The sequence below is a fragment of the Macrosteles quadrilineatus genome, unplaced genomic scaffold (genome assembly GCF_028750875.1).
Source record: "Macrosteles quadrilineatus isolate MER2022 unplaced genomic scaffold, UCM_ALF_1.0 Scaffold_8__2_contigs__length_117827958, whole genome shotgun sequence".
Classification (NCBI taxonomy): Eukaryota; Metazoa; Arthropoda; class Insecta; order Hemiptera; family Cicadellidae; genus Macrosteles; species Macrosteles quadrilineatus.
The window spans coordinates 94,799,426-94,814,040 of record NW_026542601.1 but is presented as its reverse complement, the minus strand read 5'-3'; the positions used below and the strand labels follow the sequence as shown (position 1 = coordinate 94,814,040).

Here is a 14,615-nt window from a genome sequence, read left to right as displayed (position 1 = left end):
TGTGTCTAATGAAAAACACCTCAAATTCAAATGGGTTACTTTTATAATTGTACTAGCTGTACCCGCGGGCTTTGCCCCGTTTAACTTCTCAAGTGAGCTCGTTCGCATGGCTCAATCACGTCCTGGTTGAAGTTCGTTCGCTACGCTCACTCACCTTTTTGTTGAAAATTGGCTGTAATCATAAATTTAAAAACATAATAGTGCTGCACCCTGTTGGTAATCCTTGTAACTTTAATGCTATTGAACATCATAGAACAGAACCAACTTGTTTAATTGAAACAGCTGTTAAGAAATTCTTTTTTAAATATGGAAAATCATAAGGATAACATGGGAAATTCCAGAGCCACTGGGGCGAAGCCCGAAAGCCCGATCAGAATAAAAACTACTTAGTTTTCTTATTTAATGCCCAAAGAATCGGTGTACCGAATTTCAGCCTCCTAAGTAAATGGGAAGTGGGAGAATTAGTGATGAGTGAGTAAGTGAGTGAGTGAGTGAGTCAGTCAGTGAGGGCTTTGCCTTTTATATATTAAGATTCCACAAAATGCACAAGGTATATTGATAAATTTACACAACACGTCCACTATCACCGCCTGAGTAACGCAATTTATAAACAATGATTTAAAAAGCAATATGCCAGCCACTAAGACGTCTTCGGAATCAAAAACACTAACCTACAATGTAAACTATTAATCACCCTTTGCCATATGTCTTTTTGCCTAAAAACAATGTATATTCTTATACCAATTCGCAAGCACAATGGAATCTAATGCTAAAAGTGTCGTAATTTGTTTAAAACCATACTCATTTAAAATAATTTTGCAACTATGTCTACGCACAGGTCAGGTCTCTTTTGGCTATGTAGTTACAGTTCCGTTTGAATTGTGTAATAGGTTTTTTATCACCCATTCAAGTAAACTACGCTATGTTCGTCATAAGAGTTTACAGCTTGTTAAATACATTTTCGATGCAATTCAATCCATTCACGCGTGAGGTGAAAAATACAAATGACAAACAAAATACAAGTTCATAAACTCTATTAACTGGGTTCTATTAACTATTTCTATTAATTGAAGTTTGTGTATGTGGTTGTATTGATGGAAGAGACATTTTTGAACTTTCATTTCGCTTTTGTAATTGACATTTAAGAATGAAAATAAACTCTGTTTTAAGATGATCTCATTGCTAATCAAGCTACATTCTCGCTACACAACTGTAGCTGTACAAGTGTAGGGGTACACGGTACAGGCAAGACGCGGTTACCGGAAGTCGGCCAGGAATGTAAATGCAGACTGAGCATTACCGTCGACAAACAGTAAATAAACAGAGAACAAAACTAAACACATGGCAGCTACCCTGGTCTGTACACTGCGCCGCTTCATTGACTCCCTGTCTACCGTAGCAACAATGCTATAGCAATTAAACATACAGTATTAGTCTAATGAAGGCTGGTCAGAAGCGGACGATTGTTATTTGAGGTGCTCATTGAATATCCACTCCTTTCTAAGGGAAGTGTTTAGGTCAGTAGGACTAACAAAGCTAATAATCTTACTCCATCTTCCTCACTATTCAAGTTTCATAGTACAGAATTATGTCGCTGTCTCAATATAAAGAAAATTGTTGAACTATTACAATTATTGGTGCGTTGAAATATTTTCAGTGTCGTTTAAGAATGAGAATAAGAATGCTTTATTGTCGTTACACTCGTTTACATGCATGGCACAGTCAAGGAAATGTCTTAGAACTAGGGTTTAATTTAACATAATTTATAAAGTCTATTTCTCTATATGGGCACAGGTTTAACAGGTAGTTTTTAAGTACCGTTTTAAATTTAGAACAATTAAAACATCTAATTCCATAAGATAACATATTATAATACTGTTTGGACTTTCCAATAAAACTAGTAGCTGTGGTGCTGTATCGACACTGTCTAGATATAAAATTGCAGCGGTTTCGTGTGTTGTAACTGTACATTTTCATGTGTGTCTGTTTTACTAAAACTATTTTTTGCAAACACAAGGCAGTCTAAAATATACATTGCTTGTACAGTTAAAATAGTAGCCTCCATAAATAATGGTTTACTGTGTGTACTGAAATCAACATTGTACATGATTTTTATAGCTCTTTTTTGCAATGACAAACGTTTTTTTTATAATTACTACCTCCCCATACAATTGTTCCATAACTTAGATGGGAATGTATATGTGCATAAGATACGACTTCGTTTTAAAATGACATCACTCGCATCTTAACCGGTGTTGAACAATGTCGAAACTATTGTGGAATTACCAGTTACGTAACACCACAGAAAACATACTACTATAACCTTATGGTTATAGTAGTATGTTTTCAGTGGTAACACGCAGTTCGTACATGTAGACTACACCGTACAATGAGATGGCGGCGGCGGAGGACTACTGCTCGTTCTGCGGCTTAATTGGGACAAGGAAATAATTAAATGACGTCCCTCGTCAGTGACAGTCTGATTCTGAAGGCCGATGACCTTGCTGTGACACCGTCAAGGTCACTAGTGTATGAATCATCAAAATGTTGACGTTAGTCACCCTCACATCCCCGTCGGCTCGTTATCTCTGTGAACGGTAAATAATGCAAAAGAATCCCAGACACATGTTCAGTAATGTACCTGAAATATGCCCACGTTTTTTTACCTAAGTGTAAATGGGTTGTAATATGTAATTATTGTTTTATTTGCGATTTTGTATGCCATTGGCATTTATTCTAAACGCACGCCACAATGAAAACGGTCCAGCCTCATAGATCTCTATATATAAGAGATCTATGTCCAGCCTTTATTTTTTTTACCATCAAACGTCGTGAGTTAGCATCATCCATTTAAAGCCCAATAAGGAATTATAACTTACCTTGAAAATTTTTTGTAAAGTAAATTAGTAAACTAGAAATATCAAATGAAAGTATAAAATCTTAATACCTTTTTTTCTTTGTAATTATGCAGTTTTAAGTACACCTTGCTTAGACAAATTTAAATACTTTTAAATTTTCGTTTTCAAAGTACACAAAATCATTAAAAACTGGATTGTACAAAAATAGTGTGATGCAGTAATCTACTCAATAATTAATTGTTATCCGAGTTGACGATGACTCACAAAAAGTCATGGGATCGGAAGCCATTCCTGGCCCTACGTATATTTACTTGGCAATAATAACTTTTGGAAGTGTTCAACTTTGGATTATGTTGTTAATCACTTGTTTTTTTTACGTATTGTCTAAGTATCCGCCATTTTAAAGTTGTAATCTAATATTAGTCATCTTGTAATATCGTGATACTAGCATATCGTGATATTGTATCACGTTTGTAAGCATATTGTACTGTACATCGAAATTGAATGTCCGTTGAAATAAATAAAGAAGATAATTAAGTCTTTGGACGACTTTGTAGCTTGAAAACGAAAAGAGATATCACAACCGTATTTGGTATATCATTACTGGTAACAGTAAGCAACTTTTTTTGTACATAAGGTGTTCGGATGTCACCTATGGAGGATGGCCCATTGGGAGTAAGTTGAAAATCTTAAAGATAAGCATAGGTTGACATGTAAATCAGATAAAAGTTTTGTTGAACTAAAAACAAAGCCGTAAACATGACTTCAAATAGACAACCGAGTCAAAAATGACAGACGTCGAAATATTTCTTGAGTATGCAATTTTGAATCTTTAAATGGCTGCATTTTTGACTCGGTTGTTCTTTGAGCTCAAATTTAATGTGCGGCATTGTAATGTATTCTAATAATAAAGAGCTTTAATTTTATGTGCATTTTGGCCTATGCGTGCGTTAATGATTTTCTTCTGTCTTCTAGCGGGTGCCTCCTGAGAAGGTAGCGTATAATAACGTTGCAAATTCAATAAATCTTTGAACAGCTGTCATTTTTGACTCGGTTGACTATTTGAAGTCTGGTTTAAGGCTTTGTTTTTAGCTTTTTAACAAAACATATACTTTGGTTTATTTGAGATTTAATGGGGTAAACGTTGGTTTTTCCAATGTTCGGCCCTAAAATTATGAAATTTCACAATTTCTTTCCACACAATTCTGTGGGGCTTATTAAGTGTACTGAAGTAACATCGAAACATTTTAAATTTAAAATCCCCACGTTGCGTTATTCTTATGAAGAATAAGTCAACTATTAATAGTTTCCTTGTTTATAGAAACGAAGGAAGTTTGAAGCAGGAAACCTAGGTATTCGTTAAACTTATTGATACCTATTTAAATAGATGTAAGTGAAAACAAAACCAGGCAAATGGAAATTAGTTTAGTCTGTAGGTTTGCTGTGGCGGGGGATTTTTTAAACGCCGACACATGTTAAGGATTGTCTGACGGGGTACTTTTAGCCATTATTTGCCATAAAAAGCAATCCTTGGGATATCGAAATGAACTATAAAAAGGTAAAGTCTTGAATTCACGCAATACGAGGTCAGTCTTAATATTTCTAAAGCCTGTGGGCCATTGACAGGAATAACATGGCACCAAATATATTTCTAATCAATCTCTTCCTCACTACTTCATTACCTTGACAGTAACCCCATTGTAGTGAGCGGTGAACGCACTAGTAGTACGGAAGTAGTGATCTAGATGGCAGCTTGGCAGGTGACAGTCCGCATTCCGACGTTCTCTTCACTGTCTCTGTGTCAAGGTGATTAATTATCGTTTATATTGTTGTGTATATCCCAGTGGCGTAGTAATCTGTCTGTCACTATCTGGCACAATTGACTATTTTTACCAACCGTAAGCTTACAACGCGCCCGAGGTTTTAGCCTCTCCGTGCATTTAAAAAGTTAATAATTTTTAATGATTACCTGAGTACGAATTGTTTTGGCGATTTTTAACAAACATATTTAGCTGGGTAGCTGGGTGGTTACAGTACTCACCTGGCTATTAAAGTCGCCGATTAGATACTGGGAAAAGTCAGGAACTGGATCCATCTGTCCTTGATTATTGGGCATTTAATGAGTGATTCTTCCGAATGAAACTGTGGATTGTAGTAATTAAAAAAGCTTTACGTGTCGTCCCACGCCATTATATAATCTTGCCATTATATAAAGAGTTACGTGTACAGTAGTTCTGAAACAGATAAATCTAATACAATACAACGATTATCATTCAATTTTACCTGTACGTTTCCGTAATTTGAAGAGGTTGATGTAATTCTTGAGCTCGTAATTTATTGTTCAAATGAGGCAGGGACAAAATGCAGTGTTAAAACTATGTATGACTGAAGGACGTGAGTATATAAAGTTAGATAGGAAAGAAACATTATTTTCAAGCGCAGTGGATGAAACGTTGTAGAATTGTTTTTGTATAAAATTGAGAATCTCAACGAATTCAAAACCCGAACAAGTAGTTCTTGCACTTTATGTACTCAACCCTACAATCGTAAGCTTATGGCTAAAATAGCTCGGCGATGGTGATTAGGCAGGGATCTTTGAGTAAGAGAAAGAGGGTGATAGAGGGAACAGCTGATCTGCGGCGGTACTTTTGGAGGGAAGCCAGCCAGTCTGCGCAGCTATGTTTACACCAAGGCTACTGTCGGACGTTGGATGTGCGTGTTTGGATATTAGTGAAAACCAAACTATTTCGTTCTGGTTAACTTGACGATGCACTTGGAAAATATGTTGTTCAAATTAATATTTGATACGATAAAATATTAGATTTTTACATATTTTAACTTGAGTGTTACCGATGCTAATACTGTACTTCCATATGTTTTGATTGGTTAGAAATGGGTGGTTATAGATGGTTAGCTCTACACAATTCTATTGAATAAAATATTTAAAACCAGAAGAACGCTTGGCTGAAAATTTGGATGTTTAACAACCATAATGTATAATTATTCGTCTAAATTAATCAAAAGTTAATATATAAACAAATGAACGACGAATAAACGTGTATAGACGTTCGAAACTTAATATTGTGTCAAAATGTCTATTTACATGTTGTGTTTATGTTCTATATACATATTTATAGTAAAAATAAATAAGTTTAAGAATTGTATCATGACTGATTAGGGCTGTGCATAAGAGTAATATGATAGGATAAAATGTGTTGTTAAGCAAATCTAAATAAATAATGAATGTTTAAATTTTGTAATTACTAACACACAGTCTATCACTGTATCAATTCATGGCCATAAAACAAACTTATACTGTATTTACTAACGCATTGCAGACGGCCATTCTTTTACTACTCTTACTAAAACTTGATACATATGTAGAGCGTTTTACCATTTAGTGGATGAGATATAAGGACCACGAGTCGAAGTAACAGTATGTTTTGTGTTTTTCTTCAAACTACAATGTTTACGCTGTAGGAAGGTCGTGCGGTATTGGGTGTGCTCCAAATGGCTGTAATCCCTAAAGCTTCGTATCCCATTTGTTCCCGTCTCCCCTACAAGCTGCTATTTTCTCCCTCTTGAATCTTGGTTGGTATGACTCTACTGCTACACAACAAATAAGCTTCTACCATTGTCTCTAACTAAAATGTGTGTATACCAAAACATTGACATTTTCTGACACTATTCAATATGTGCTGTTTGGTATTTTTATAATTTGTTATCATATGTTGCATATTTGATGTTTGTTTTGATTGTATTGTTGTTTTGAGCTTGAAGACTTACTTTTGGAATCTTGGCTAATAAAGTAACCAAGTAAAAAGTTTAAGTATAAAGTTTAAGTAGTAGTGGTTTAAATGTTTAACTGTGGTGTGAGTTTTACCTTTCACTTCATGGTGTCAGGTTAAATAAACTTTTGTGGAGAAGAAAGAACTAAGAATGGCTGAAGCAGTGAGTAGTACAGTTAGTACAGTTCAATACTGTACCAACTTGTCACACCTGAACCTTTCAATTTCAGGGAACCTTCTGAATGGCCTAGATGGATAAGAAAGTTTGAAAGGTTTAGATTAGCTTCAGGATTAGACAGTAAGAGTGGGGAAAATCAAGTTAATATGCTTTTATACTGTCTAGGAGATGAAGGAGAAGACCTTCTAACATCTTTCGGATTAAAAGATGAAGAATTACAGAGTTATGACACTGTCAAGGGTAGATTTGAGTCTTACTTAGGTTTCAAAATCAACATTGTATATGAGAGAGCTAAATTTCTAAAAAGACGTCAGTCTGAGGGGGAACCTGTTGATTCTTTTATAAATAGTTTACACAAACTGGCAGAGCGATGTAAACTTGGGGAATTAAAAGATGAACTAATTAGAGATTTGATAGCAATTGGGGTAAATGATGATAAACTTTCTCAAAATTTACAGTTGGATGAAAAATTAACTTTAAGTACAGCAATTTTGAAAGCAAGACAAGCAGAGAGTTTAAAACAACACAAAAAGTAGTGAGGGAATCACCAGAAATTAAGTTTGTCAATAAGGGTATTAATCAATCCACTAAACATCGGTTTAGGGACAGTTCTTGCAATAAAAGTCAAGATCAAAGCTTTTCAAAGAAAGGCAAATGTAACAAATGTGGATTTGTTGGGCATCACAATAGCAATGATTGTCCTGCCAATCAGTCTACATGTTTCAGATGTGGAATAAAGGGACATTATGTGAGATGTTGTACCAAAGGATTTGAAGTGAGAGAAATTAATAAAAGTAATGAACCATTAGAAAAACCTAAAACCTATTTAGGGGAATTGACCATAGAAGAGATTGGAGGACAACATCCTTGTAAAGTAAAACTTAATGTTAAGGGGCATGATATTTTTTTAAGTTAGACACTGGAGCAGTTGTTTCTATAATTGGATATGATCTTTGCAAGGAGTTTAAACTGGAAACGAGTGAAACAAGTAAAATATTATTTGGTCCGGGGAAAACTAGGTTGAAAGTGGTTGAATATATATACAATAATATACAGTATATATTTTGAATAATAAACTGTATATTATGCGCAACATTCCGAAATAGGCAGATTCGAGCTGTTGCGTGCATGAAAGTAATTTCCGTTTGCGTGCGTTAGGTGACAGTCTAACGTTTGATTGATTGCATATCAACAGGTAAAATGGGATACGTAAAATACGTAATGTTGACCTAGGTGACTAACAATGATAGAAAAAAATTAGATTCTTGAATGTTTTCACTTGGGTGGTATCAGAACTGCATGGAGGAATACATCTAATGGAAATGAAACCGATAGCCTTTCAGTTTTGAAAAGACGACCAATAATTTTATTCACCCCACGATAATATTGATATCTAAAACATCTTAAATTATAAAGTAATTAAAATCAAAAGCAAAATTTCCAAATTTGTTTTACTGACTGCTTGGGATAAATACGTTGCTAATCATAACTAAAATAGTTCATTAGCTTTCCTCCTACTAATACTGCAGCACTGTTATGTCGTTTTATTAGCAAAAGCAAAGGGAAGAATACTGTAATATATTATTCATAGTATGAAATTAATTTGAATTTGGAATGGGTGAGATATGCTGTGTACATTTTAATATACAACCTCCGTGGCAGTACTGTATATACCATGACGTATTAGTCAATAGTTCCTTACCTATTCACTTGTACCACTAACCACAACAATGGGTGTACCCACACTATCACCAACTCCCTCCTCACCACAATACGTCTAGTGGCTATCTGACAGTCGTTTGGTGATAGTTAATGACTTGGTCGGCTATTTGTTCAGCTCCCACTACTATACCAGTATAGTACACCTTAGCAGTACCTCAGTGCTAACAAATTGTCATACGTCACCCATGCTGCATGGTTATCGCACGCGCCATTATCATTTATTAAACCTATTTCTCCTAGGTATATAGTGTGCTGCATCTCCTCTGCCTGTGTTAAAATTATTTAGTTTGGTGGTACTGATGTAACTTTTGTTCTTGTTTAGCCTAATTTAAATACCTGGTTTGTACAATATACGTTCGCTTTGGTTTCATGTGATCGCTGGCTTAACCAAACGCCTATTTTATTTAAGACGGGACAGTTAAAATGCATTTTTTTTTTATAAAAATTTTACTCGGGGTCTGTCTATAAATTATTTTAGATGAAACTACAACTTTCTCTTTTAATACATCTTAACAATCCATTTCCAACCGTAAGGGTTGAGATGCAACAATTCCAGTTGTGTTTATAAAATACATCGCATATTATTTTGAATAATTATAACACACGTTCGCTTGTTAATACGAAATAACTCAAATACCTTATTTGTGCCATGCGGTGAAGGAGTGTAGTAAAGCAATGCAATGTACTCTAGTACTGTTACGTTTCCTGGTAGTTCACGGTATATCCACTACTCCGCGAGAGCAGCACCGTCCGGCATATCTTTTCACCTTTCTTTTCGTCTTGATAATAATTTAAATCGCTTTTGTCGAATTTCCAAAAATAAGTAGTTGTTCCGAAGTCGTCATCTTAAGACCTAGGTCCGAGACCTCCGTAGTTTTCGTTTCTGGGTTACCAGGAACAAAAAATACCCCCACCGCCCCGCCCCAAAACTTCAGACTGATAGAATTTCCACTACTCTGATATTTTGCTCGGATATTTCCTGTAATGGTAATTTATTTCCGATCAAAATAACATTAATGTCAATCATATGTTAAGGAGTCTACTCATTTAATCTATGTTTCAATACTGCACATGGAAGGAAAAACATATACAGTAATAAAAAACCTTTTCTATAGCGGTTAGCTTATTCCCCATAAGAATAACAAGGTTTCTATTTTTTAGTTTCTCTGTAACCATTGGTAACGCTTCAATGTACTAACTATATGTACTTATTAAATTTTTGTATTTTACAAAATTATTTAGGAAAAATTTTATGTTTTCGGTGATAATAATTTTTCCGGATCTAGGTCTTACCATGAGACTTATGGTATTACAGTACTTATTTAATATAGGGGACGTTTGCTTACACAATGGTTGCGACATACATGTTGTAAGTTTAGGTAGTTTTTATCTAATAAAGTGCTACTACGTTACGTACAGTAATTAGTCCACGTTGATTGGTTTCGGACATGTTTTAGAGAATAAAATCATTGTTGTAGCCTTCGATTATAAAATATGGCAATTCTTTTGATTCTATACGTTTTTCTTAACATCGTTTTTGTGTCCATCCATCAAACACTCATTATGCGAATGCGGACTACTTCGTGTTGTAATTTTAATTTATTAATGTCCATTAAAACCCATAAAAACAATCGCAAATTCACTTAGACTGTAAACATTTTTGTATAGCTCATTAAAGCCATGCGTTGAAGGTCTTAGATCTGTATTCTTTGTAGTCACCGCCTCGCTTAACTGTTATCATAACTTTATTGGTTTTCTAAGAACGCTGATACGTCACAACCGATCTAGTAGTTTGTGGTCAATTACGTCGTTAATTGCTTTTTGCTGAATTATTTTAATACAAATCAACCTTATCAGCTCTTGCTATTGAGTTAATTATTAACGTCATTGTTTAGATTGTTTTACTCTTGAAACCTGAGTTAAGTAATTTTAATGCCTAGTTTTAAATTATTTTGTTCGTAAACCATTTGCTCCTAATCTGGGTAAAAGTCAAAGAATTAATTCTTTTGAAAACGTCTTCCCCATAAACTGTCATGGTTTTTTTTTTTTACTGAGTATGTTATTTATTTGCAATTAAAATCCAATTGACTAAAATTCCAAGATGCTTAATGTACCTGCGTTAGTGATTTTTCATCTGACATACAACACAGCTTTTCTCACTCAGTTTGAATAAATTAAGTGTGGAATTATACCTAGTGTTATAGCGATAGAGAGGATTGCATTAGTTAAGCATGGTTCAAGTCGAAGCATTTAGTCGAGAAATCAACTCTTGAATTATGTTATTCTATGTATTATTCCATTTTATTACAAACACAATTAATTGTAGTTAGGAAAAAAATATAAAAAAATATATAAAAAAGCTGCTGCAAAATCTTTCTTCTATATATTAATTTGAAACTGTTTTTCTTTGTCACAGCTATTTTGAGAGAACGGCTGGGCGTAGAAACTCGGTAGAGGTGTCTAAAGAAAGGTCTTGGTCTGTAGATGAGCCATCAAAAGAGAAACATGGTGAATTCCCTTGGGGCTCTGCCCCCGTGGCCTTTAAATTCCCATCCCATGTTATTCTTATGGAGGAAAACGGGGTTTTTGTCACAGCTAATTTGAGAGAACGGCTGGGCTTAGAAACTTGGTAGGGGTCTCTAAAGAAAGGTCTTGGTCTGTAGATGAGCCATCAAAAGAGGAATGAGGTAAACTCCCTTGGGGCTCTGCCCCAGAAGCCTTAAAGGTGCATCTTTAAATTTGTTTACCATATGCATAATTCAACACTACTTTTTAATGAAACAGCTGTTAATATTTAAATTGTGATTTATTGATTTTTTCAAAATGAAGTACAGTATTTGCAATGGGTTTTTCTGATTTTAAAATTGATTTTATTCTGCATCGTGTCATGTTTTGCAATATAATGTTCTATTACCAAATCAGTGGAAAATCCTAATATCACAGTAACTCTTAAAATTATTTCTTATGGAGTTAACTTATATCTATTGTATGGCTTGGTTTCTCCCTTTTTTACCACTTCTTGGAGATTGTACGTAGGTGATATTCTTTGGCGTATTCCATCTGTAGACGAAACTTGGGTTGGTGAAATTATTACAATGGAAAAAAGCGAGAAATCCTGGACAATTTGATATTGGCTAAAAATAAAACTAAATTAACAATATGCTACATTTCTTGAGCAATCATTGAAATAACCGATTTGCAAACAATGGAAACATAGAAAAAGTCATAGAACACAACCAAGTAGGTAGAAGAAAAGAAATAATGTTTTTTTTTTCATTTACAATCTATTATAGACAACCTAATGCGGCTAAGAGAGGGAATAATTTGTAGAAACACTAAAAAACAAGATCAGCTTTTTGAGAAAATACAAGATATTTACAAAAGATTTTGATTTTATCTAACTGTTGTGTAGATCGTGAGTATTTCCATAATCTTCGTGAGTCGCCTGAAATGCTTCGCAATTGCTCGAATTCGAGCAACAGGTACACTAGTTAACTAATTAACTGTTGAATTAGGTTATGCCTAATGTTATTTAAATCGATAGAGAATATTACATAATTAAATTCGAAGGACTTGCAATATCGATATACTGTATTAAATCTTGAATCTAGTAATCTCGATCGTTGTTTCATTTTGTTAAATAATAGTTGTTGTGTTCAAAAGACATGAACACGCATATTACACATCCAGCAAAGCTTAGTTTATGCCCAATCAGGCTCAAACACTATTTTTTTGCCAAACAATGAAACTTGTCAAGCCTCTCGTGTATCAGCTGAGTTCGCAGCCACCGGGGACCGACCGTGATAACTCACACTATCCGCTTATTTTGCAAGGTGTTGCCATGACTAAGCCAGATAATAGTAAGCTCAGTTCAGTTATCGGTCGGCTTTTGCCAGTGTAAGAGAACTTTACAAGTTCACCGGCTCCTTGTTCACACACGAGAGGTACGTTACCATGAACAGGAAAGTTTGTTCAAAAATTGTTAATTCATGAGATTTTTCAGCTAATTTGTTGTAGATAAGTTCTAAGATTATAATATTTTAGCATAGCAATTTATTTGAGGGCAACTATCTAAAGAAAGCCTTGTTCAGCTACCCCATATCCTTGTTGTTCATTCTATGATTTAAGGTTTGTTTAGTGTGGCCTTGGATTTAAGGGTGTTTATGAACAAACAATTATAAGACTCCTAAAAAACCTTTTGGGCAACCTAAAGCCGATAAAAAGAAAGGTAGGAAATATTGTGTTAAACGAATTCATCAATCACGTTTTTAGGGAACACAATCGTCATACTTATTATTGCTTATCCTCCCTTCATATAACTAAGATTTTAATGACTTCACTCTATCCAACGCAGTTAGCTGAATTTACATAAAACCTCAAGATTAACCGTCGATTTCGACGGGGTTCCACTAGTTCTGTTTAAATAGGGAATAAATGTGATATTTTTAAGGAGACATTTTAGTTTAAATCCAATCAGGCAGATGGAAATTCGCTAAGTCTGCAGGTTTGCTGCGGCGGGGGTATTTTTGTGTTGTTCTCGTTGTTACTTACCTCTGTGAAATGCTAGTCCCAGGTACTATTGATGGTTCAGCGGCTACATATCAAGGTCTCCTACGTCGGAAGGGACTTCTAGTTTATTCGGTGGAGTTGACGTACCAGTATTATTAACAGTTATCCTAAGATTTTACACTATCATATTAAAAGGATCTCTTGTTCCCCCAGTGGCGTTGACGTGCAAATAGCGTTCAAATCATTATAAGGACCTGTAGGTGTAGATCTCGTAGTTACTGCACTTACGTGTGCCTATGTGACATGCTCGTCCCATGTTCTGTTGACGGTTCAGCGGTAACATATATACTAAGATACACTACGATTAAAAGGACTTCTTGTTCCTTCGATGGTGTTTAAATACTAGTAGTTTTGCCAGGTCTCCGGCGATAAGAAACACTTCTTGTTCCTCAGGTGGTGTTGACGCAGGTCTGCAACAGTTTGAAGCACTTGTTTTTTTGTGTCCGCATGTCATTATCCTATTTTTATTTTCCAGCCGCGCCGCAAGTAGTGTTGACGGTACAGCAGCGTTGTGCCAGCCACGTAGCCAGATCACCTACGGGATCCATCGCCTCCCCAGGCATGGCCAGGTCACCGCTGCAACATCACCACTCGGCACCCTCTAGAGATCGCATCACCGGGCCTCAGCCTGTTGACGTAAGTGCCACTGCTACTGTAATACTTTTGTAAGGTTTGATGTTAGGTTATTTAGCCCTTGGAACATGGTGGTTCTAGTTTTCGGTAGGACAAGATCATTTTATATGCTGTTGGATATGATGTAAACAAAACATTATGGAAGTACCATGCTTTGTTAATGAATTAAGTACGTAATTGGAAAGTGTTCAAATTCAACTTTGCTAATGTATAAATTACTTTTAAAAGAACAAAACTAAGTTTTTTGTATTCAATGTTATGGGAAAAGAGAGTAAGGAATCAGTCGTAGATAACTGAAGAATTTACGATAGTACCACAAGTTTGAGAAACAAGTATCCTATCTGATAGATGTGCAGGTTTAATAGAGAGTAGGTACGAGCTTAGGGAATTGGAGATGTGAATGTACCACGGAGACAATGCCCAAGAAAAAGTATTGGAGGAAAACAGGATAAATTACAAATTGAGACGTCGGTACAGAGGAGGCCGATTTGAGGAACAATAAGTCGGTACTGAGAGGGAAGCCTAGCTGCAAGTGTAGACGTCGTCTGCACCGAATGAAAGGCTAAGGTACAAGCGGATACTTTGGTGCTGGGATAGCCTAGATACTTTTTTTACGGAAATTCACACGTTAAACCTACAACACAGAGAGGGTTGTTGAGGTGATTCGGTTATTTGATTGATGCCTCGGTGCGTGGTGGCGTGATTTGACGGTCCCTGACACATTGATAACGATCCTGGTGGCCAAGCTGCAAGTGTACGTCGGTACTGAGATGGTGGCCAAGATGCAAGTTGAGATAACTGCATTGAGGAGGTCATGGCTGCGCTGTCTTGTAGATTGGCTGTGATTCGTTGACAATAAGATGATTG

General features: G+C 35.5%; 1 protein-coding gene across 1 annotated transcript in view; it reads left to right on the top strand.

Moving 5' to 3' along the window:
- The window catches only part of LOC129001808 (rho guanine nucleotide exchange factor 12), a 421,244-nt gene that overhangs the window by 53,841 nt on the left and 352,788 nt on the right, over nucleotides 1-14,615 (top strand). The window contains exon 5 of the mRNA XM_054429256.1: nucleotides 13,591-13,751. Within this exon, the coding sequence (XP_054285231.1) occupies nucleotides 13,591-13,751 (161 nt within the window). The remainder of the gene's footprint in view (nucleotides 1-13,590; nucleotides 13,752-14,615) is intronic.